The 22,052-nt window shown below is 42.0% G+C and overlaps 1 protein-coding gene across 1 annotated transcript in view; it reads right to left on the reverse strand.

Moving 5' to 3' along the window:
* Positions 1–1,118: 1,118 nt before the first annotated feature.
* The window catches only part of LOC128523852 (protein lifeguard 3-like), a 35,609-nt gene continuing 14,675 nt past the window's right edge, over positions 1,119–22,052 (reverse strand). The window contains exons 5-8 of the mRNA XM_053496001.1: positions 19,665–19,755; positions 19,169–19,264; positions 1,566–1,619; positions 1,119–1,434 (exon numbers count right to left, since the gene is read on the reverse strand). Of these exons, the coding sequence (XP_053351976.1) occupies positions 1,234–1,434; positions 1,566–1,619; positions 19,169–19,264; positions 19,665–19,755 (442 nt within the window). The 3' untranslated portion in view covers positions 1,119–1,233. The remainder of the gene's footprint in view (positions 1,435–1,565; positions 1,620–19,168; positions 19,265–19,664; positions 19,756–22,052) is intronic.

Raw genomic sequence — 22,052 nt, forward strand, 5'->3', positions numbered from 1 at the left:
CTCATACAGCCAACTACATCAATGGGCAGCTATGGGAAACAAATGACCTTTTTAAGTATATAAAAAGTTGGACTAAGTCAACCCTAGAGATATATAATTAATTGAAACCACAACCAATACTACTTGAACTTACGTAAATATTTAAATTACAAGTTGAGTCAACATTAGATTTTTAACTGGGTACATGTTGTGTCAACTAAACAGCAATGTGAATTACAGTATGGCCAGCAAATTTCTCTAAATGTTGGGTAAGACTAAAAAAGCTGTGCAACTTGTTACTAAACATTGTGTATTAAATTTTACTTGTAACTAAACAGTGTATGATATTATTTGTTAAACAAAATCTATACCTGATGTGTGTGATAGATTTTATTAACAAAAAAATGTAAATATAGCCACTGTTATGAAATTAACTTAATGATACTTATTACAATTAAAACCGATTAATTATTGAATGGAATGAATTAATTACATAAACACATATATTATTACAATATTTAATAAATTGTGTATTGTGATACAAACCGAAAATCAATTTCCTTCTCTTTTTTTGTTGTTTTGATGAACCCAAGTAAGAGAAAAGAATTATTTATTTTCTGAACGATTTCACACAAAACAGTAGAATAAAATATTTCTGTGAATCTGTACAATACTGTATCTATTCTACAGTATTATGAATGATTGGTTTGTTTGTTGGCATTTTGTAGTGTTAGGGATTTTACTAAATGTACGGTACATACTGTAGATAGTTATCTTGTGTGTGTTTTTTCCGGCAGGTGACTAGCCCCCTACCTCCCCATCTTATACTTCTAAATGAGAGAGGTTCCTAGTCTGTCCCCTGCCTCATTTAATGCCAACTGCCAATTATGCAAAAAATAAAGACCTCAGTTTTGTCACTGCAATTCAGTCTCCTGGCTTCTTTTGTGCACCTTAGTGCCCATTGCAGCAGCAGCAACGCATAACAACAACAATAAAGCACATACCTATATTTATTTATTTATTATAAATGATCAAGGTTTGATTTGTCAAATGAGTTTTAACAGCAATCACACCCTGTAATAAATGGATGAAAATTTACACTGGTTTAACACCAGTATGACTATTTTACAATTATTGTAAAATACTTTTAAATATTCTTCCCGTACATTTATCTCTTAATAGTAACTGTGGCTTTAACAGTGGGTTGAGCTGACAAGACATGACATTCTCAATCAGTCCATCACATGGACTTTGTTAGTTTTTTTCATACCGTGGTATTTCCTTGTTAAGCGTTACATGCCAACCCCAAATTGCTTGGGGTGCGGTTGTGTTAGTGAGGTTAAGACACAGTAAGGGACAGATGATGTAGATGGCCAGAGTTCCAAACACATACTCGTTCGGCCTCAGGCTGACAGAAGCTAGGTCCTGCAGCATTGAAGTGCTGCCAGCTAGGAACTAAAACACACAATGTGTAAGTGATTACATCAGCTCAAAACTTACATTTACTTTTTTTTAACTTTAACTGTTAATATTAGTAATGGTGTAACACACACACAGACAGTGCAGGTTATTGAAGATGTACTCACCATAAAGTAGAACAATACCCCATAAACAGTGCATATCACGTCTATCCACTGAATCTAAACACAGAAAAGAGGAAAACACACTTTAGTTTCAGTTATTATTGCAGGATTTAGAAGGGTTTCACTCAGCACACAGTGTACAGCATGTGAGTATGAGTATTAGTGTAAATATGTGTGTGTGTGTGTATGTTACAGTAGGCATTATCACACGGCCATGGCACCATAAAGCCGATAACTAGACCCAAAGAATTACGGTACGGTCCAATTCGCCATACAGTACACAATTCAATATTTATTGTCAATTTAATTCAATTTTATTGTCATTGTTAAAAATAACAAGTATAAATAACAACAGGATATCATTTGGCAACATCTCCTGGCATGTAATAAAGTGCAACAAAAGTGAAGCAATACAATAACCATAACAGCTAGGATGTGAGGTAGGATATAGAGGATATAGAAAGGGGGGGTGGGGAGAATCACAAACCACGATTTTGTATGTATATATCGTGTGTGCATGTAATTATGTGTGATATGCAAGCATAGATGGGCGCAAGGAACAAGAGGGAGATGACTAATCATTCAGCAGCCTCACAGCAGTAGGAAAAAGGCTGTGGGACAGTCTGGTGGTTCTGGCCTGTATGGACCTGTACTTTCTATCTGAGGTCAGTAGCTGGAACAGGTGATGTGCAGGGTGATGCTGATCCCGCAGGATGTTGTGCACTCGACGAAGGCAGCGTGTAGTGTAGATAGTACTTATCTCTGGAAGTCTAGTCCCGATTTTTTTCCCAGCTGCTTTCATCACCCGCTGTATTGCCTATTGTTCCGTCCCCGTGCAGCTGGAAAACCACACCAAGAGTCTATATGTCAACACACTCTCTATAGCACAAAGATAAAAGTTCACCATAAGCTGCTGAGAAAAATTAGTTCTTCTCAGTTTTCTTTAGGTAGAAGAAGCGCTGCTGAGCCTTCCCTGTGGCAGAGGTGATGTTATCTTACATGAGGACTCATCATTGTCAGTGATCAGGCCTAACACCGTGATGTCATCAGCGAATTTAATTAGAAGGATGGGAGGCGCAGCAGCCATGCGTGTATAGTGTATTGGAGCTTATTTGGCAAAATGATGTTAAATGCCTAACTAAAGTCCACAAAGAAAAGCCTAGCATACATATTTTTGTGCTCCAGATGTTCCAACATATGATGGAGCACAATAGCCACTGGATCCATTTTGCAGGTATGGGTGTGAGTGCAACTGGTCTGTAATCATTTAAACAGGTAATGTTAGGTTTTTTGGGGATAGGAGTTACTGTAGTTCTTTTGAAGCATGCTGGCACTCATATTGTGGACAGTGACAGAATAAAGATGGTTGTGAAGACTTCCGCCAGTTCAGCTGCACAATACTTAAGCACCCGACCAGGCACCCCAACAGGTCCGGCAGCCTTCCTTGGATTGATGTTACAAAAACACTGTCTCTTGACTGCTCAGGACTGGGGCGGCATCACTAGATGGAGGGTGGGTAAGGGTGATTCTCTATTGCCTTTGTCATAGCAACTTCTCTGCTAGGGTGTCACAGCTGTTAAAAGACAGTTGTTGTTCTCTTATAGTCCGTTATCACCCTAATTCCCTCCCACACCTGCCGGGAGTAGGTGGAATTGTAAAAATGGGCCTCAATCCGCCGTTTGTGTTGAAATTTGGCTGATTTTATGCCCTCCTAAGTGCCGTCCTGGCACTTAGGTAATCAGAAGTTGGACCTCATGTGTCATCTAAGAATTCTTATTGAGAGACACACGCACTTGCTTCCAGAATGTCACATTATACACATAGTAATTGATGTAGTCTAAAACTGATGAGGTGTATTCATTCAGAGACTCACGTGTGATGGGTCCGTGGTCTTTGAATATCTCCCAGTCTGTGGAAAAGAAGCAGTCCTGAAGCCTAGGGATAGTATCCTCAGGCCATGAACTTTAAGTCCTTACACTGAATCCAGCAGTTTTATTCCTTGTAGTATACAGTTCTTTGCATGTAGCAAAAGTGGCAGATGGTCAGACAGGCCAAAATCAGGACAAACCCTATATGCATCTGCTACACATTAGTGTACCTGATACATGTTTTATCTTCCCTGGTTGCGCATTTCACGTTGTGATGAATTTTGTGAAGGATGCTCTCAAAGTCAGCATGATTGAAATCTATCGCTGCTATTAAGATACTGTCTGGATGTGCAGCCAGGTTGTTGTTTATGCCATCATGTAACTGTGCTAGTGCTAGCTTAGCATTAGCATCAGGTGGTATGTACATAGCACAGATGTAAACAGATGCAAATTCGAGAGGAAGATAAAACGGTTTACATTTTAGCAGCATGAATTCCACGTCCTGACAACAAAGTCTGTCCATTACCAAGGTCTGTGTGCACCAGGAGTTGTTAATATAAATGCACAGTCCCCCGCCGGTCTTCTGCCGTCCTGTCAGCTCGGTGCACGGTGAAGCCGGTCAGCCCAACAGCCGCATCTGGGACGGTGCTATCCAGCCAGGTCTTGGTGAAAATCATGCTGCAACAGTTTGCCAGAAACCTCATCAACAGTTTGTCACCAACCCCAATTGTATTTCATCCATTTTGTAGCGGATCAACCTGACAATGGAGAGAAATATGGATGAAAGCGGTGGTTTGAAGGGGTTAGCCTTTAGCCTAACCTTCACACCTGCCTGCTTGCCTCTCTTTCGCCTCCGCTCAAAACGTCTCCTCCTCTGGTTCACTGCTGCAGGAATCCCCGAAGGTAATCTAGCAATCTCGAAGGGATAAAAACATTGGGGCCGAGGTGATGTACAGCACCGCTAATGCTGAGGAGTTCATCCCGGCTGTACCGAATAACCTCGATAAGGTAACAATACGCCGTAACACTCAGTAGCACTAACAAAATGAAAAAAACTATGGCAACAAAAAGAGCACCGGGCTGCTGCATCTGTGCGCGCCACCGCCATCAAAACCTGTTCACAAAACCCTCAGCATGGCACGTTGCCTGGCGTTTGGTAATTCACATTGAGATTAGCGGTCCAGCAATAAGCCGCCTCAGTGTGTGTGTGCCCGCAATCAGGAAGCGTGGCTTCAACACAAAGGTGTGTGTGTGTTACACCGTGTGTATTTTAGTGAGTATTTGTGTGCATGTTTGGGGTGTTGACTATTTTCCCATTCTATAGTGTATGATTCTATACTATACATTCTATAGTTTCATTAGTTTGTTTTTTAAAATGCTTCTGTTGAACCACAATTCAAAAACAATGTCTTAGTTAATAAGTTAATTTTCAGCACAATACACACAAATACAAAATTGTTGGTACCCTTCTATTAAAGAAATAAAAACCCACAATGACCACTGAAATGACCACACTGAACAAGGACCACAGAAAGCTAAGGGAAGTTGTCTCAGGAGTTTAGAAATAAAATTATACATAAACATTAAAAGTAAAGGCTACAAGAACTCTCCGAGCAGCTTGATGTTCCAGTGACCACAGTTGCACAGATTATTTAGAAGCTGAAGGTCCACAGGACTGTAGCCAACCTCCCTGGACTTGGCCGCAAGAGGAAAACCGATTGAACATGCATGTGCATGTATGTGTGTTACAGTATGTACATGTGTATTACAGGGTATGTGTTACAGTTACAGTGTGTGTATGTGTGTATTACAGTGTGTATGTGTGTTACAATATATCTGTGTGTGTTAGTGTGTGTGTGCGTTTGTGTTACATCATGTGTGTGTGTGTGTTTTGTTTGCAAATCATGTGTGTGTTTTGTTTGTACATCATGTGTGTGTGTGTGTTATGTGTTACATTTTTGTTACCATGTGTATATGTATGTTACCAGGTGTGTGTGTATGTGTGTTATAGAATGTGTGTGTTTTTGTTACAGTGTGTGTGTTTTTTTGTTAACATGTGTGTGTATATGTGTGTTACAGTGTGTGTTACCATATTTATGTGTTAGTGTGTGTACATGTGTGTCATAGTGTGTGTTACAGCATGTGTGTGTGTTACAATATACAGTTCTGTGCAAAAAAGTTATAGGCACCCCATGTTCACTTTCAAAAGCTACACTCAATGCTGCGTGAAAACGCTACTGAGAACACTCTTTGTTTGACCGGTTGTTGAAGTATGTGTGTCAAACACGTCAAAGGTTGGCTTATATAACCTCGGTCAGGTGACGTCATTTGATTAGGTGCACCTGGAGGTTATAAATAGGCATGAACCGGAAACATCCTTAGGTCTTTTTGTCTTCAAGGATCGCATTGTGTGCAAGTGTTTTTCTTTTGAAATACTGTGCAGCAGTCAAGAAAAAAAAAAGCAAAACGTGAAATGGCGTTAGTAAAGAGATGTTTACCTTCATGCAAGGGACTTCATGATGATAATGATCGCCATGCTTTCTGCGTTGAGTGTTTGGAGGAAGAGCATGCTATCCTCGGGTTAGGAAGCACTCGGACTCGAGGGAGAATGCGAGTACTGTGATCTCCTCTCGGTCAGAGTGCTTCGTGCCTGGCTAGCGTTTTTTAAGGGGAAAATCGTGAGCTGCAGCTCCCTCCTGGGGATTGCGTGTCGATCTGGCAAAGGCATGTGAGATGGGTACGCCCTTTTTTCTCGCGCTCTGAGATCGGGAGACTCTTGTGTTTGCTTCTCAAGCGCACTTCTGCGTTTCTTTTTAGTCGGTCGGTAGAGACCTCTTCTCTTGCTTCTGCTGAGATGGAAATTGCCACCTCAGAATGCTCCTCTTGTGACGAACAAGCATACGAGGAGTTACTTGGGGTGGTAACTAGGGTGATCAAACAGGCCAAAACAGGAGCAAGAGATCTTCAAACGCTCAAATCTAGATGACAGGTTTCTGTCCAGTGGCCGGGGGAGGGACCTTAGCCACGGTCTCTCCCCTTCTTTGGTGACCTCCATGACGAGGTGACTCGGTAATGAAGTAAACCTTATTCCTCCTGTGTCTTTATGCCATTGACGTCGATTTATTTAACTATCGTTGACGCTAAGGCACGGGGTTATATGAAGATGCCCCAGATTGAAGAGACCCTTGCGGGCTATCTCTCTCCTGGGAGCTCATCATCATTGAAAAAGCCCACTTTTACCACTAAGCTGTGCAGACTAACATCTTTGCTGGTGCGGAAGGCTTTTCAAGCAGCGGGTCAGACTGGTGCTGCCCAGCACACCATAGCAGTTCTGCAGGCATACCAGGCTGACCGGCTTAAGGATTTAAGCACTGGCGGGTCCATCGACGAAGGGGTGTTTTCAGAGCTGCGCCGAGCCACGGATTTGTCTCTCCGAGACATCTGTGGCTTAACCTAACACGCATCAAGGATAAAGATCGTACTTTCCTCCTTGATGCCCCTTCCGGCCAACACTGTCACCACTAGGTTTCGGGAGGCAAAGCGCTATGAGTTCAAAATGTTGACAGTCAAGATGATTGTTTCTCAAATCCAACCAGAAGATTGGTTTGTGACAGTCGATTGAAGGACGCATATTTTCATATAGAAATATTGCCACAACAAAGGAGGTTCCTGAGGTTCGCTAGAGGCAATATTTCACCCCAGGCCTGAGCTCTGGAACCTTCACGTCTGGCCCCTGAGGGGGACCAATTAAGAGATGCTGGTCTTCCAGCCAATGTAATAGAAACTATTCTAAGTGCTAGGGCTCCCTCTACTAGAAGAACGTATGCCCTCAGGTGGAATGGTTTTGAAAGTTGGTGTATGGTAAACCATGTAGACCCAGTCCACTGCTAGATTGGGGGTTGAGCGTTGGTGACGTAACTTCCTGTTTTCGTATCGTTGCCGCAAAAATTTCGCGTTTGTATCAGTGTTTAATTATATTGCTTTTTTGTTTATACAATAATAATATTAATAGCAACTAGTTTTTGGTTATGGTCACTGAACCGCTGGATGTCCAGGTGGTGCTCCGAAAATAATGTGGGCTTCATAGATAATTGGAAGACCTTTAAGGGCAAAACTGGCCTGTTAGGGCGGGACGGTGTCCATCCCACTCGGGAAGGTGCTGCTCTTATTTCTTGTAGTATAGTCTCAGAAGAGGCCTAGTTAATCGGTGACAATCCAGAGCCCAGGCCAGGGAGCAGACAGACAGTCTAAACCAACCGTCTGCTAGCTGCAAAGAGTCATCACTCAGGGTTCATCATATTAAGACTGTGTTTGTTCCTCGAACTAAACACAAATGCAAAAAGACCCAAAAAGTCTGTTTTAGAGATTTAATTAACATGGATACCACAATGAATGCGCAGCTGGCAACCTCTGATCTAAAGCTAGGACTGTTAAATATTAGATCTCTTGCATCTAGAGCAGTTATAGTTAATGAAATTATCACAGATCAGGAATTTAATATACTCTGTTTAACAGAAACCTGGATTAAACAGGACGAGTATGTAGCTTTAAATGAAGCTAGTCCTCCTGGATACAGCTACATACACCAGCCTCGGTTAACTGGTAGAGGAGGAGGCGTTGCACTTATTCACAATAATAATTTGACTATTATACAAAAACACGGACACAAATTTAATTCATTTGAAATTCTCTATAGTAACATAAGTGTAGCTACAAATATTAAGTCAGCTCAGTCGATTTCACTAATCATCATTTACAGACCTTCAGGGCCGTACTCTGAATTTCTTAGTGAATTTGCAGATTTCCTCTCAAACCTAGTCTGTACACAAGGCGTTAATTGCTGGAGATTTTAATATTCATTTTGAGAATCCAGATGACCCTGTGCATAGCGCATTTATTTCCATACTGGACTCAGTAGGAGTAAATTAGTGTGTAGTAGGACCCACTCATAAAGCAGGTCACACTTTAGATTTATTAATATTCTTCGGATTAAGTATAAGAAATTTATTTACAAGTCCATTGTCTGAAGTTATATCAAATCACTATCCTGTCTCAATTCCAGTGTGTCATAGTAATGAAGTATGCATAGCGCCACGCTACCGTACTGAACGTACATTCACATCAACTATCAACTTTGATTAGATCACTGTCTGACCCCACAGAACTCGATCAGGCGACTAAATATTTAGAGTTGACATTCCGTTATACCTTGGATAATGTAGCTCTAGTTAAAAGAAAAATTATTAGAGATAAGAAACTCGCTCCCTGGTATAACGATCATACACGCTCTTTAAAACAGACCGATCGGATATAAGAACGTGAATGGCGTCATTGAGATAAATTGTTAGTATTTCAAATAGCATGGAAGGAGAGTATCCTGAACTATAGAAAACTCTTAGTGTAGCTAGATCAACATATCTCTCCACTCTTATAGAAAATAACAAAAACAATCCTAGATTTTTATTTAATACTGTAGCTAAATTAACCAGAAATGAGACCACTGCAGAAATCTCCACAACAACATCATGTAATAGTGAGGACCTCATGAACTTTTTAAATAATAAAATTGTAAATATTAGGCATAAAATTGAGGCTTTTAAACCAAACAATGTAAGTTATGTAGATGTTAAACTAGTCAGATCGGAACCTACTGTAGAATACTTGACTCCTCTTGAAGAGAATGAACTAATTTCACTCATCTCTTCTGCAAATTTATCAACCTGTATATTAGATCCTGTACCAACTCATTTTCCTAAACAGATAGTACCAGCAATAACAGAACCCCTGTTGAAAATAATTAATTCTTCAATAATATATTGAATAATACTTCAAAATCAATAATAATTCAACCCTTTAGTTGCCCGTTTTACTCGAGGAGCTAAACAGTTGGGGCCACCCACTAAAGCGTCCAGTAAGTGAAGCCTTTCCTGCCCTAGCCTATAAGGCACATGCTTACACTTCACCTCCAGGAGTGAGGGCCCATTCAACTAGGGGGCTTGCATCACAAGTGGCTTTTGAAAGTGAACGTCTCGGGTTACTTTGTTCCCCGAAAAAGCGGAAACAAGATGCTGTGCTCCAATGCCGCACTGTAGGCGTGACTGGATGTCCTTTCAGACAAAATTGACCTGAGGATGTTTCCGGTTCATGCCTATTTATAACGTCCAGGTGCACCTAATTAAATATGTCACCTGACCGAGGTTATATGAGCCAAAATTTGGCATGTTTGACACACATGCTTAAACAATTGGTTGAACAAAGAGTGTTCTCAATAGAGTTTTCACGCAGCATCTCGTTCCCGCTTTTTCAGGGAACAGGGTTACAGTCAGGTGAAAACACAATCAAATCGTACAAAAAAATAAGTGTGGGTCAGAAAAGCTTTTAAAACTTAAACACTGGTCAATTTAGTGTTGGTGGTCTCATGGCTAAATTTCATGGAATGTGCAATCAATTCTTCATTGATTGCACATTCCACGAAGAGCAGAGTATGAAGGTTTAAATAGCAGAGTAATAGCACAATTTTGCTTAAAATATTGCAGTGCACACAACAATATGGGTGACATATTAAGTTTAAAAGGGAACAGAATTGTTGGTGTGCGTCTCGCTAGCGCATCTATGACCAATACAACAAGTCTTTGTGATGTATCAAGAGCCACGGTATCCAGGGTAATGTCAGCATACCACCAAGAAGGACGAACCACATCCAACAGGAGTAACTGTGGACAAAAGAGTAAGCTGTCTGAAAGGGATTTGTATCCAAGCCACAGCTGTCCAACTCATTGCAGAATTAATGGTGCACCTCAACTCTCTTGTTTCCACCAAAACTGTTTATAAGGAGCACCACAGGGTCAGTGTACATGGCCCGGCTGCTATAATCAAATCGGTTTCAATAGTAACAGCAGCAAAAATCTTGGGCTGTGGACAATGTGAAACATGTAGTGTTTTCTGATCAGTCTACCTTCACTGTCATCTGGGAGAGTTACGGTATGGAGAAGCTCCATATATACTTTTTTTCAAGATATCTTTGCTCTACAGCTGTTATTTGCCCCTGCCTAAGACTTTTGCACAGTACAGTATGTGTGTTGCAGAGTTTATGTGTGTTACCATGTTTATGCATGTGTTAGTTTGTGTGTGTGTATACACATGTTACAGTTTGTAGATGTTACAGTGTGTTTTATAGCGTTTGTGTACACGTGATATGGTGTGTGTTACCGTATATGTGTATTTGTGTGTTACACACTACCGCTCAAGAGTTTGAGATCACTTTCTGAATACATGGTCATTCCCGATTTTTATTTCTTTTTACATTGTAAAACAATGCTGAAGGTGTTCATCCAAAATTATACGATACTCTCCATTGAACAGTTGATATTGAGATGTATATCTGCTACTTATGATCTGTAAAGTCTTCATAACGGCTTTAATCTGAAGTGCTGTTCATTAATAAATGATTTCTGAGGCTGGTAACTCTAAATGAACTTCTCTTCTGCAGCAGAGGTAAATGTTGGTCTTGCTTTTCTGTGAAGGTCTTCAGGAGAGACAGTTTCATCATGGTGCTTGATGGGCTTTGCAAATGCACTTGACAATACTATTCTTGCAAAAACTGTTCCAGAAAGGCTGACCTTCATGTCTTAAAATAACAACTGATTGCTGACGTTATTGTCATTGTTACATAATTACACACATAATTGTTATACACTCAACAAAAATATAAATGCAACACCTTTGTTTCTGCTCCGATTTTTCATGAGATGGACTTAAAGATCTAAAATTCATTCCAGATACAGAATATTACCATTTCTCTCAAACATTGTTCACAAATCAGTCTAAATGTGTGATAGTGAGCACTTCTGCTTTGCTGAGATAATCCATCCCACCTCACAGGTGTGCCACATCAAGATGCTGATCTGACATCATGAGTAGTGCACAGATGTACCTTATACTGCCCACAATAAAAGGCCACCCTGTAATGTGCAGTTTTGTCTCTCAGCAAAATGCCACAGATGCCACAAGCATTGAGGGAGCGTGTAATTGGCATGCTGACAGCGGGAATGTCAACCAGATCTGTTGCTCGTGCATTGAATGTTCATTTCTCCACCATAAGCCGTCTCCAAAGGCGTTTCAGGGAATATGGCAGTACATCCAACCGGCCTCACAACTGCGGACCACGTGTAACCACACCAGCCCAGGACCTCCACATCCAGCAGGTTCACCTCCAAGATCGTCTGAGACCAGCCACTCAGACAGCTGCTGAAACAATTGGTTTGCATAACCAAACAATTTCTGCACAAACTGTCAGAAACCGTCTCAGGGAAGCTCAACTGCATGCTCATCGTCCTCATCGGGGTCTTGACCTGACTCCAGCTCGTCGCCGTAACAGACTTGAGTGGGCAAATGCTCACATTCGATGGCGTCTGGCACATTGGAGAGGTGTTCTCTTCACGGATGAATCTCGGTTTACATTGTTCAGGGCAGATGTCAGACAGCGTGTGTGGCGTCGTGTGGATGAGCGCTTTGCTGATGTCAATGTTGTGGATCGAGTGGCCCATGGTGGTGGTGGGGTTATGGTATGGGCAGGCATCTGTTATGGATGAAGAACACAGGTACATTTTATTAATGGCATTTTGAATGCACAGAGATACCGTGATGAGATCCTGAGGCCCATTGTTGTGCCATACATCCATGAATATCACCTCATGTTTCAGGAAGATAATGCACGGCCCCATGTTGCAAGGATCTGTAGACAGTTCTTGGAAGCTGAAAATGTCCCAGTTCTTGCATGGCCAGCATACTCACCGGACATGTCACCCGTTTCAATTTTATAATTAATATCAGATTATTGCCTTGACGCACTCTGCCTCACCGAAACCTGGCTTAAACCAAATGAATATATTGGTCTGAATGAGTCTACTCCGTCAGGATATTTTTATAAGCACGAGCCCCGTCTAACTGGTCGCGGTAGTGGTGTCACCACTATCTACAATGATGTACTCACTGTTACTCAGAAAATAAGGCCTAGGTTTAACTCATTTGAAGTGCTCGTCATTAATGTTGCACTTAATGAATTACATAATAAACCCGCGCTATATTTTCAATGGCCACCGTGTACAGACCCCCAGGGCCATATGCCGATTTTCTTAAAGAATTTGGACATCTGTTATCAGACCTAATTGTTAAATCTGACAAAGTGTTGATAGTAGGAGACTTTAACATTCATGTAGATAATGCTAACGACACTTTAGCCCTCGCATTTATGGACTTACTAAATTCCTTTGGGGTTAAACAAAATATAAAGGGATCAACTCACCGCTGTAATCATACGCTAGATTTAATTATATCTCATGGTATAGATTTACCTCAAAGTAATGATATCACAGATCATCACCTCCTGATATATACTCTACCCGTAGAACAGATTAGCTGTGTCTCCCCACGTTATCGATTTGTTAGAAATATGAATCCGACTACTAAAGACAGATTCACAAGTAATCTGCCGGATCTGTCCCAAATTCTTATTAGACCCCTAAATGTAGACGATCTGGATGAAATGACTAGCAGCATGGGTACTATTTTTACCAGTACATTAGACACTGTTGCTCCCATCAGTTTAAAAGAAGTCAGAGATAAAACACTTGCACCATGGTACAACAGTCATACTCGCGCCCTAAAGAGAGCAACCTGTAACCTTGAGCGAAAATAAAGAAAAACTAAATTAGAAGTTTTTAGAATTGCGTTTTAAGACAGTATGTGCAGCTATAGACAGGCTCTAAAAAATGCTAGGACCAAGCATCTTAGCCAACTGATAGCAAGAAACCAAAACAATCCCAAGTTCTTATTTAGTACAATAGCCCGCCTAACAAAACCTAAGATGCCTGCAGAGAGTACTCCACAACATTTTAGTAGTAAAGATTTTATGGACTTCCTAAATGAAAAAATCGATAGCATAAGGAAGAAAATAACGGAAGTCCAACCTCTAATAGCATCTCATGATCAAGTTCAGCCTAAAGTTTCAGCAACATGCCTGTTAGACCCAATCCCAACTAGATTTTTAAAAGAAGTGATGCATACAGTTGGAAAGCCACTTTTAAACATTATTAATTCTTCATTTTATCTAGGTCACGTCCCTAAACCTTTCAAGTTGGCAGTTATTAAGCCGCTTCTTAAAAAATCTAATTTGGACGCAAATGAAATAACAAATTATAGACCGATTTCAAACCTCCCCTTTATATAAAAAATATTAGAAAAAGTAGTATCAGCTCAAATATGCACATTTTGCAGGAAAACAACATCCTTGAAGAATTTCAATCAGGTTTCAGGCCCCATCATAGTACAGAAACTGCACTAGTTAAGATTGCAAACGACTTGTTTTTAGCTTCGGACCAAGGCTGCACCTCAATTCTAGTCTTGCTTGATCTTAGTGCTGCATTCGACACTATAGATCATAACATTCTCATAGATTGCTTATAAAATCACATAGGTATTCAGAGTCAGGCATTAAAATGGTTTAGATAATACCTGTCTAATTGATACCATTTTGTAGATCTAAATGGAGAACTGTCTGGTGTAATGCCAGTAAAATATGGGGTCCCACAAGGGTCAGCAGACCTCTGCTGTTCTCAATATACATGCTTCCCTTGGGTAACATCATTAGAAGACATGGGATTAGTTTCCATTATTATGCTGATGATACCCAATTATATTGTGGCGTGGGCGGGGCGGCGGCTGACAACCAGCATGCCGTGCGGGGATGTCGGTGTGTTCACCATGTTGGGGAAGGGTGTTTGGGTTAGTGGCTTCGGCCCTCTTTGTGTGTGTGGGTGTGTGTGACGTGTGAAATGTGCTCCGGTTCATGCTCAGGCTGAATGGGAGATAGGTTCTCGGGTGAATGTGCTGTTCATGCTGTTCGTTAGACTGCGTGTGTGCTAAATAAAGTACTTCCAGCCATTGCATTGGGCAGCAAATAAGCTCACTCGTCTCTCCACCATCCTTTCCGGTGATAAAAACGCTACATTGGTGTCAGAAGTGGGATGGAGAGTAATGGGTTGGTAACGAGTAGCGGAGCGACTGCTCAGGAAGAAACGTCAACCAACGCGGAGCGGCGAAAAGAAAATCCAAGCAAAAAGCAAGATACAGCTGCGTGCGTCGTTAGCCGGCACGGCGACCTGCCGCTGAGCGAGGCCGAGCGCGCTGAGCCCATATTGGCGGTACATTACGGCGGAAGAGCCGAGCGACCGCCCGCAGCTCAGTGGCGCTCGGTTCGTGAACCTAGCCGGGGACAGGGCTACCCGTCGCGGCTAGGCAACGAGCAAGTCTCCGACGTTTCGCGGCGAGGCCCGGGACCTCGGGACTGCAACGTTTTCAGGCCGGAGGAACAGCGTACACCAGCAGCCGCTAAACTAGCGCCGGGAGGACGCTTGGGAAGCCGCGCTGGGCTTTACGTCGACTGTGTGCTGGACGGCGTCTTACTGCGGGCGCTCGTGGACACCGGCTCCACTGTTTCGCTGCTGCGCTCTGGAGTACTGGGGCAAAGCAAGCGTGTTTGCCGACGGCCTGATCCTGCTTTCAACATCTGCACCGTTGCTGGGGGCTACGTGAAGGTACGTACAGTACCTGTGTCTGTCGCACAGCGCGAGTTTAGGTGGGTGGTCGAACGTATTCCTGAGCGAACTGCTAGTGTCTTACGATCCGCCACGCCTACTTCGATCAAAGGATGCAGGCTGCTTGTCAGTACCGCGTATTATGAAAAATACAGCTGGGGGCAGAGCTTTTTCTTACAAAGCCCCAAAGTTATGGAATAGTCTTCCAAATAGTGTTCGGGACTCAGACACAGTCTCAGTGTTTAAGTCCAGGCTAAAAACCTATTTATTTAGCCAAGCATTTTTATAAATAGATTAGCCTTAGGTAAAGGAGCAGATCTGGGGGACTCATGGACGTAGAGTATTATGGTGAACTGGTATGTTTGGATGCTGTCTTCCTCACTCTCATTGATCACTCAGGTTTGCTGACGGTGAGGTGATTGTTTGCTTTACATGTCAGGAAGCCCTCATGTTTGTGTTTCCTTCTGGCTCTCCCTTTTAGTTATGCTGTCATAGTTAGTCCTGCCGGAGTCTCTGCTTGCACTCTACAGTTAATATACATTCACATTATACATTGTGTGACTGTGACCATACCTAACTGCCATCTCTCCTCTTCTTCTCTTTCCCCCCTCTTTCTTTTTCCTCTCTCCTCCTGTCACCCCCTTTCACTCTTTCTCTCTCTCTCTGTCGAGCTACACATGTCGTTCCTGAGCTGCCAGTGATCCAGACTCCCTCTGCCCTCCGGACCTGTCTGACCCATCCTGGTGCCCCGCTTCTGGCTGAAGATCTCGTCACATGGATGCCCCGTGTGTCTCTCTGGGATGCGTCTGGTGTCTGGGAATGATTCTCTCTACCTAGAAAATGGTTCTGGCCTTGACTGGTGTTGGCAACTGTTTCTCTGGGGACTTGACAGTTCGATAGTTCATAACTGGAACTTCTTACAAGTCTACCTGGGTCTTCAATAACTACCTGGACTCCATATTAACATCAATTAACATCAGCTATTATAGCTGAACTGCCTCCCACCCTACACACTGTATAAATGCAGATCATTTACTGCTTTCTGTTTCACCCAAATGAGGATGGGTTCCCTGTTGAGTCTGGTTCCTCTCAAGGTTTCTTCCTATTACCATCTCAGGGAGTTTTTCCTTGCCACTATCGCCCTCGGCTTGCTCACCAGGGACAAACTGACCATTTTGATTCATACAAATTCACATTTCATACAAACTTAAATAATTCTTTTGACTTTGTAAAGCTGCTTTGCGGCAATGAAAATTGCTAAAAGCGCTATACAAATAAAATTGAATTGAATTGAATTAAATTCCCACGGGTTCGTTGTGGGGAATGTCGAGGAGGACTGCGTTTTGGGGTTGGACATTCTGGAGAGATGGGGTGCGGTGCTAAATTTGTCTAGTGGAACTCTGCGTGGTAACTTCGGGGTAGCCAGGTTGCTAGGACCCAAACCACAGCCGGACAGGTTAGTAGCACACACCCGGGGGGCGGAGCTTCCGGTAGCAGACCGAGGGGAAAACCTATGCGCTAACACCAGCGTTTTACCTCGCCGGCCAGGCAGCAAAGCGTGTGGTCCGTACTGTGGGCGAATGGAGCGCCGTGGCGACGTAGAACCCTCGATGCTGAACATTCTCCACGTGCAGTCCTCCAGGCTCTCCAGCGGTGATCAGCCATCCGAGCCAGCGTGCAGCCGAGTTACTGCGCCACCCGCAGTCGTTACGCCAGTGTCACGGCTGAACCGTGACCCACTCATCGCCAAAGAGAAGGGCCCCACCCAGCGCTCACGGGCACCGCTGCAAGACTTTCGGGTGGGGGCACCTATGGGGCGGATGGGCGTGGACACTCACAGCCAGGGGCGAGATTTTGCTGCGGGAGAGCAGGTATGGGTGTGTTCCTCCAGAAGGAAAAGGGGGCTTTCGGCCAAGTTTATGTCCCACGGGGTGGGCCCCTGTACGGTAATTGCTCGGCTCTCCGATGTCATCTACCGGGTGCGGTTGGCGGGGCGGGCACGAGTTTTGCTCCACCGGGACCGTCTTGCACCTTACCAGCCGCACGCCGAGGAAACATCGAACTCTGTGGAGGCCGGACCGCCTCAGGACAATGTTCGCGCTCATCCCTCACCTGCCAAAGGACGCCGCCTCCACGCCTCCTAAACAAAGTTAGTCATGGTGAACAGGGACGGTCACAGCTCGGGTGGGGGCAGTGTGGCGTATGCGGGGCGGCGGCTGACGACCAGCATGCCGTGCGGGGATGTCGGTGTGTTCACCATGTTGGGGAAGGGTGTTTGGGTTAGTGGTTTCGGCCCTGTTTGTGTGTGTGGGTGTGTGTGACGTGTGAAATGTGCTCCGGTTCATGCTCAGGCTGAATGGGAGATAGGTTCTCGGGTGAATGTGCTGTTCATGCTGTTCGTTAGACTGCGTGTGTGCTAAATAAAGTACTCCCAGCCATTGCATTGGGCAGCAAATAAGCTCACTCGTCTCTCCACCATCCTTTCCGGCGATAAAAACGCTACAATATATCTAAACAAAACCAGACGAAATACCCAAATTGTCTAGATTAACCAAGTGTGTCCAGGACATAAAAGATTGGATGACCAATAACTTTCTTTTACTAAACTCAGACAAGACAGAGATATTACTCATCGGCCCAAAAACCAGCACACAACAGCTTTCACAATTCAGCCTGCGTTTAAAAGGATGTACTGTTACTACTAGCTCAACAGTAAAAGACCTGGGCGTAATATTAGACAGTAACTTGTCCTTTGAAAATCATATTTCCAATATCACAAAAACAGCCTTTTTCCATCTTAGAAATATCGCCAAACTTAGGAGCATCTTATTCGTATCTGATGCAGAAAAGCTAGTTCATGCATTTATGACCTCCAGACTAGACTATTGTAATGCATTACTAGGTGGTTGTCCTGCATCCTCAATAAACAAGCTTCAGTTAGTCCAAAATGCAGCCGCCAGGGTTCTCACTAGATCCAGAAAATATGATTATATAACCCCAATATTATCATCCCTGCACTGGCTACCTGTTCAGTTTAGAATTAATTACAAAATAGTACTACTTACATACAAGGCTTTAAATGGTTTAGCTCCCACATACTGTACCTAACCAGTCTTCTGAAACGCTATAATCCACCACGCTCCTTAAGATCACAAAACTTTTCTACCCATCCCGAGGCATCTGGAGATTGTACCAGCTTCAGTAGACAAAGGCCAACCCTGCGAGGATCCTGAGGCATCCAGAGAAGGACCAGCTCCAGCTGAATTCTGCTTTATTATGGTTGGAGCTACACATCCTGCTCCTGTGCTCCCAGTGATCCAGATCCCATCTGCCCTCTGCACCTACTGTCACATCCCTATGTTGAACTGGACTTCATGTTAATTTAAAGAATTTCTGTTATATTGTACTTTCAGCTGCATAACACACATGGTGTTATATCATCTCTATCTGTTATCACCCAAATGAGGATGGGTTCCCTGCTAAGTCTGGTTCCTCTCAAGGTTTCTTCCTATAACCATATCAGGGAGTTTTTCCTTGCCACTGTCGCCGTCACCCTTGGCTTGCTCATCAGAGACATTTCATTCATTCATCTCGTTATTATCTAGACACATTTTTCTCACACAAACACAATTTATTATTATTATTATTATTAATAATATTTTATTATTATTTTATTATATATATATATATATATATATATATATATATATATATATATATAAATAATAATAATAATAATATATATATTTCTTTTTTTTTAAATGAATTTCTTTCATCTTTGTGAAGCTGCTTTGAGACAATGACCATTGTTAAAAGCGCTATATAAATAAAATTTTATTGAATTGAATTGAATTGAATTTTAGATCTTTAAGTCCAGCTCATGAAAATTCGGAGCAGAAACCAGAAACAAAGGTGTTGCGTTTATATTTTTGGTAAGTGTATAATAACCTAATGAAAATCTTCAAATATTGTTGTAGAATATAGAAAAAAATCACTAAATAAAAACAAAGACATTTGCAAGTGATCCCAAACTTTTGAGCAGTAGGGTATGTGTTTGTGTTAATGTGTGTGTGTGTGTGTGTGTGTGTGTGTGTGTGTGTGTGTGTGTGTGTGTGTGTGTGTTACAGTGAGCAGTAGCACTTACATACGGAATGAAGAGAGCGATGGCTGTGGTGAAACCTGTGATAAGAAGCACAACGCCCAGAGCATAGAGCACAATGGTACAGGAGGTGAAGTTCACCTGAACACACATACACATGGTTCTTTAGTCAGAATCAGTTTCCCACATTGTGTCTCCTGAACAAAGACGGCACTGAGTTTATGCTGGGAGAAAAAGTTCATTAGGATTATCCACACTGAGTAAACTCTTACAAACACTGTTATTAGAGAATAAATATTATATTAGTGTAGTATTGGGGTAAAATATAGAGGCAGGGAGACTCTGGGTTCTGCGTCAGGGAACGGTCTGGGTCGGTTATACCAGCAGGACATAAATCTTTAAGAGGGACAGATGTCCATTGTAAGGAGAGACAATGGTTTCATTAGACATGGCTAAACCAAAACTGGGTTTTCAGAGAGAGAGAGAGAGAGAGAGAGAGAGAGAGAGAGAGTGTGTGTGTGTGTGTGTGTCTGATCTTTACCTGGGACTTAACTCTGAAGGTGATGGCAGTGATAAAACACTCCACCGCTAATATTCCCAGAACAAAGAAAAATGCCTTTGTGTCTAAACAACTAGAAAAAACAAGGATAGATAGATAGATAGATAGATAGATAGATAGATAGATAGATAGATAGATAGATAGATAGATAGATAGAAACCGTCAATCATGTAGAGTATACAGTCAAAAAATAATAAAGTACACATGTGGGAGATGACCCATGCTTCTATAGAAATGATCAAGAGAGAAACAGAAAATTATATCTAAAAAACATATATAAATACATGTAAATAAGGAGATGAATTAGATGTAGATGTAGATAACTCAGGATGAATATTCAGTGGACAGAATGGTGCAAAATGAGACGTATTACAAGACCTAGGTAATTTAGGTCGATTAGGGTACTTGATGATAGTGATGCGCGGGTCGGGTATTTTTCCAACCCGCGGGTCCCGCTTTTATAAAATTATTTGGCCCACCCCAGCCCGCCCCGCACCACTGTATCTATTTTTACAACCCGCCCCGTCCCGCCCCGCCCCGCCCCGCACCCGCGACCATTAAATAGACATACTTGGCATTGTAATTTAAATGTAAACAGCCTTTATTTTAGCCTGAAAGTGCACGGAAACATCGCCCTGTAAACCGGCAACAACATATGATTATGAATATGAACGATTTGTATAGCGCAGGCCTACAGTTTACAGCCTACGCTAAATAACCACTGACATTTTTTTTCTATTTACACATGGAAATGTTAACTAAGCGTTTTTATATTCGCTGTGCAAAAAAAGAATGCTAAAACATTAGGTTTAGCAGCCTGACCTTTTTTTCTTTTACATTTTTTTTTGCAAATATTTTTATTGAAAAAAGGAAAACAATTCAGTATTTGCAGTTACAGACATACAATTTACCTTCCTTCATTTTTCTAAATAAATATATTTATATAATTATAAAAAAACAACTAAACAAAAACACTCAAAAAACAAAGAACACACCCCGTCCCCTCCCGTCCCACACCGTCCCACACGGCTCAACACAACCACCAAACATATTACATAAATATGACAGTAACAGGTATACATTTAATCAGGAAATACCTCCAGACTAGTAAAATAAGAAATAAAAGGTTGCCAATTGTGGTAAAATTTGGCTGTACATCCTCTTAACGTATATATAATTTTTTCAAGTTTCAAAAAAACCAGGACATCCTGAAGCCACTGGGAGATAGTAGGATGTTTAGCAGACTTTCAGTGCAACAATAATAGACGTCACGCTAATAAGGATGTGTAAGCTATGATATCCATTTGTGTAGAATTAAGTGTAAGTGAGCGATCAGGAATCTCAAATCTACCAATCAGAGGACAAGGTTGGAGAGTTACCCCAAGAACAGTTGACATAATAGCAAAATAACCTGTCCAGAAATCTTCTAGCTCAGGGCATAGAAAAAACATGTGGCTAAGGTGACAAGGAGAGCCATGACATTTATCACATTTGTTTTCCACATCCGGATACATTTCAGAAAGTCTAGACTAAGAGAAATTTACCCTGTTTATGACCTTAAATTAAATTTGAGTGGATACTAAGAGACAGGATAAAATCATAGAGTTTAGAAATGGTTCCTCTATAATGAGGAATAAATGATAGCATAGTTTCCCACTGCTGTTCTGGAGGTAAAGAGGGGAAATTAGGGAAACACTTGGCAACAAAATTTTGAATTTGAAAATAGCGAAACAGGTGGGTAATAGGGAGACCATAACGAGATGACAAATCGGCAAAACTTTTAAAGACACCATCCACATATAAATATTTAAATGGTTTTATACCCTTGTCACTCCACACTGAGAATGTCGAGTCCAAGAGTGATGGGGAAAACAAATGGTTGTCGTTCAGAGGACCCGAGGAAGATGCCCTTACAAATTTATAGTGCCGTCTAAACTGAAACCAGATCTTGAGTGTGTTAAAAACCACCTGATTATCAGTATACATAGAGGGTTTTATGGGTAAAGAGGAACAGAGGAGAACCAGTATAGAAGATCCCTTACATGATGATAGCTCCAATTAACACCAAGAGGATCCAGAAGATTTTAACCAGTAGAAAAGTTTATGGATGTGAGCAGCCCAGTAGTAAGCTAGAAAATTAGGTAATGCAAGTCCTCCACTGAATTTGCATCTCTGCAGTAAAGTTTTACGAACCCTAGTTGGCTTCCCTCCCCAAATGAAAGAACCAATAATTTTATCCAGTGAGACACAAAAAATAATGGAATCGACTAAAACAAAAAAAAAATTTGGTAAGATATTCATTTTAAGAACATTAATCTTACCGATTAATGAAAGGGTGAGATTACCCCATCTTTGAATATCAGATGTAAC

This window comes from Clarias gariepinus, chromosome 5 (assembly GCF_024256425.1).
Source record: "Clarias gariepinus isolate MV-2021 ecotype Netherlands chromosome 5, CGAR_prim_01v2, whole genome shotgun sequence".
In the NCBI taxonomy this organism is placed as follows: domain Eukaryota; kingdom Metazoa; phylum Chordata; class Actinopteri; order Siluriformes; family Clariidae; genus Clarias; species Clarias gariepinus.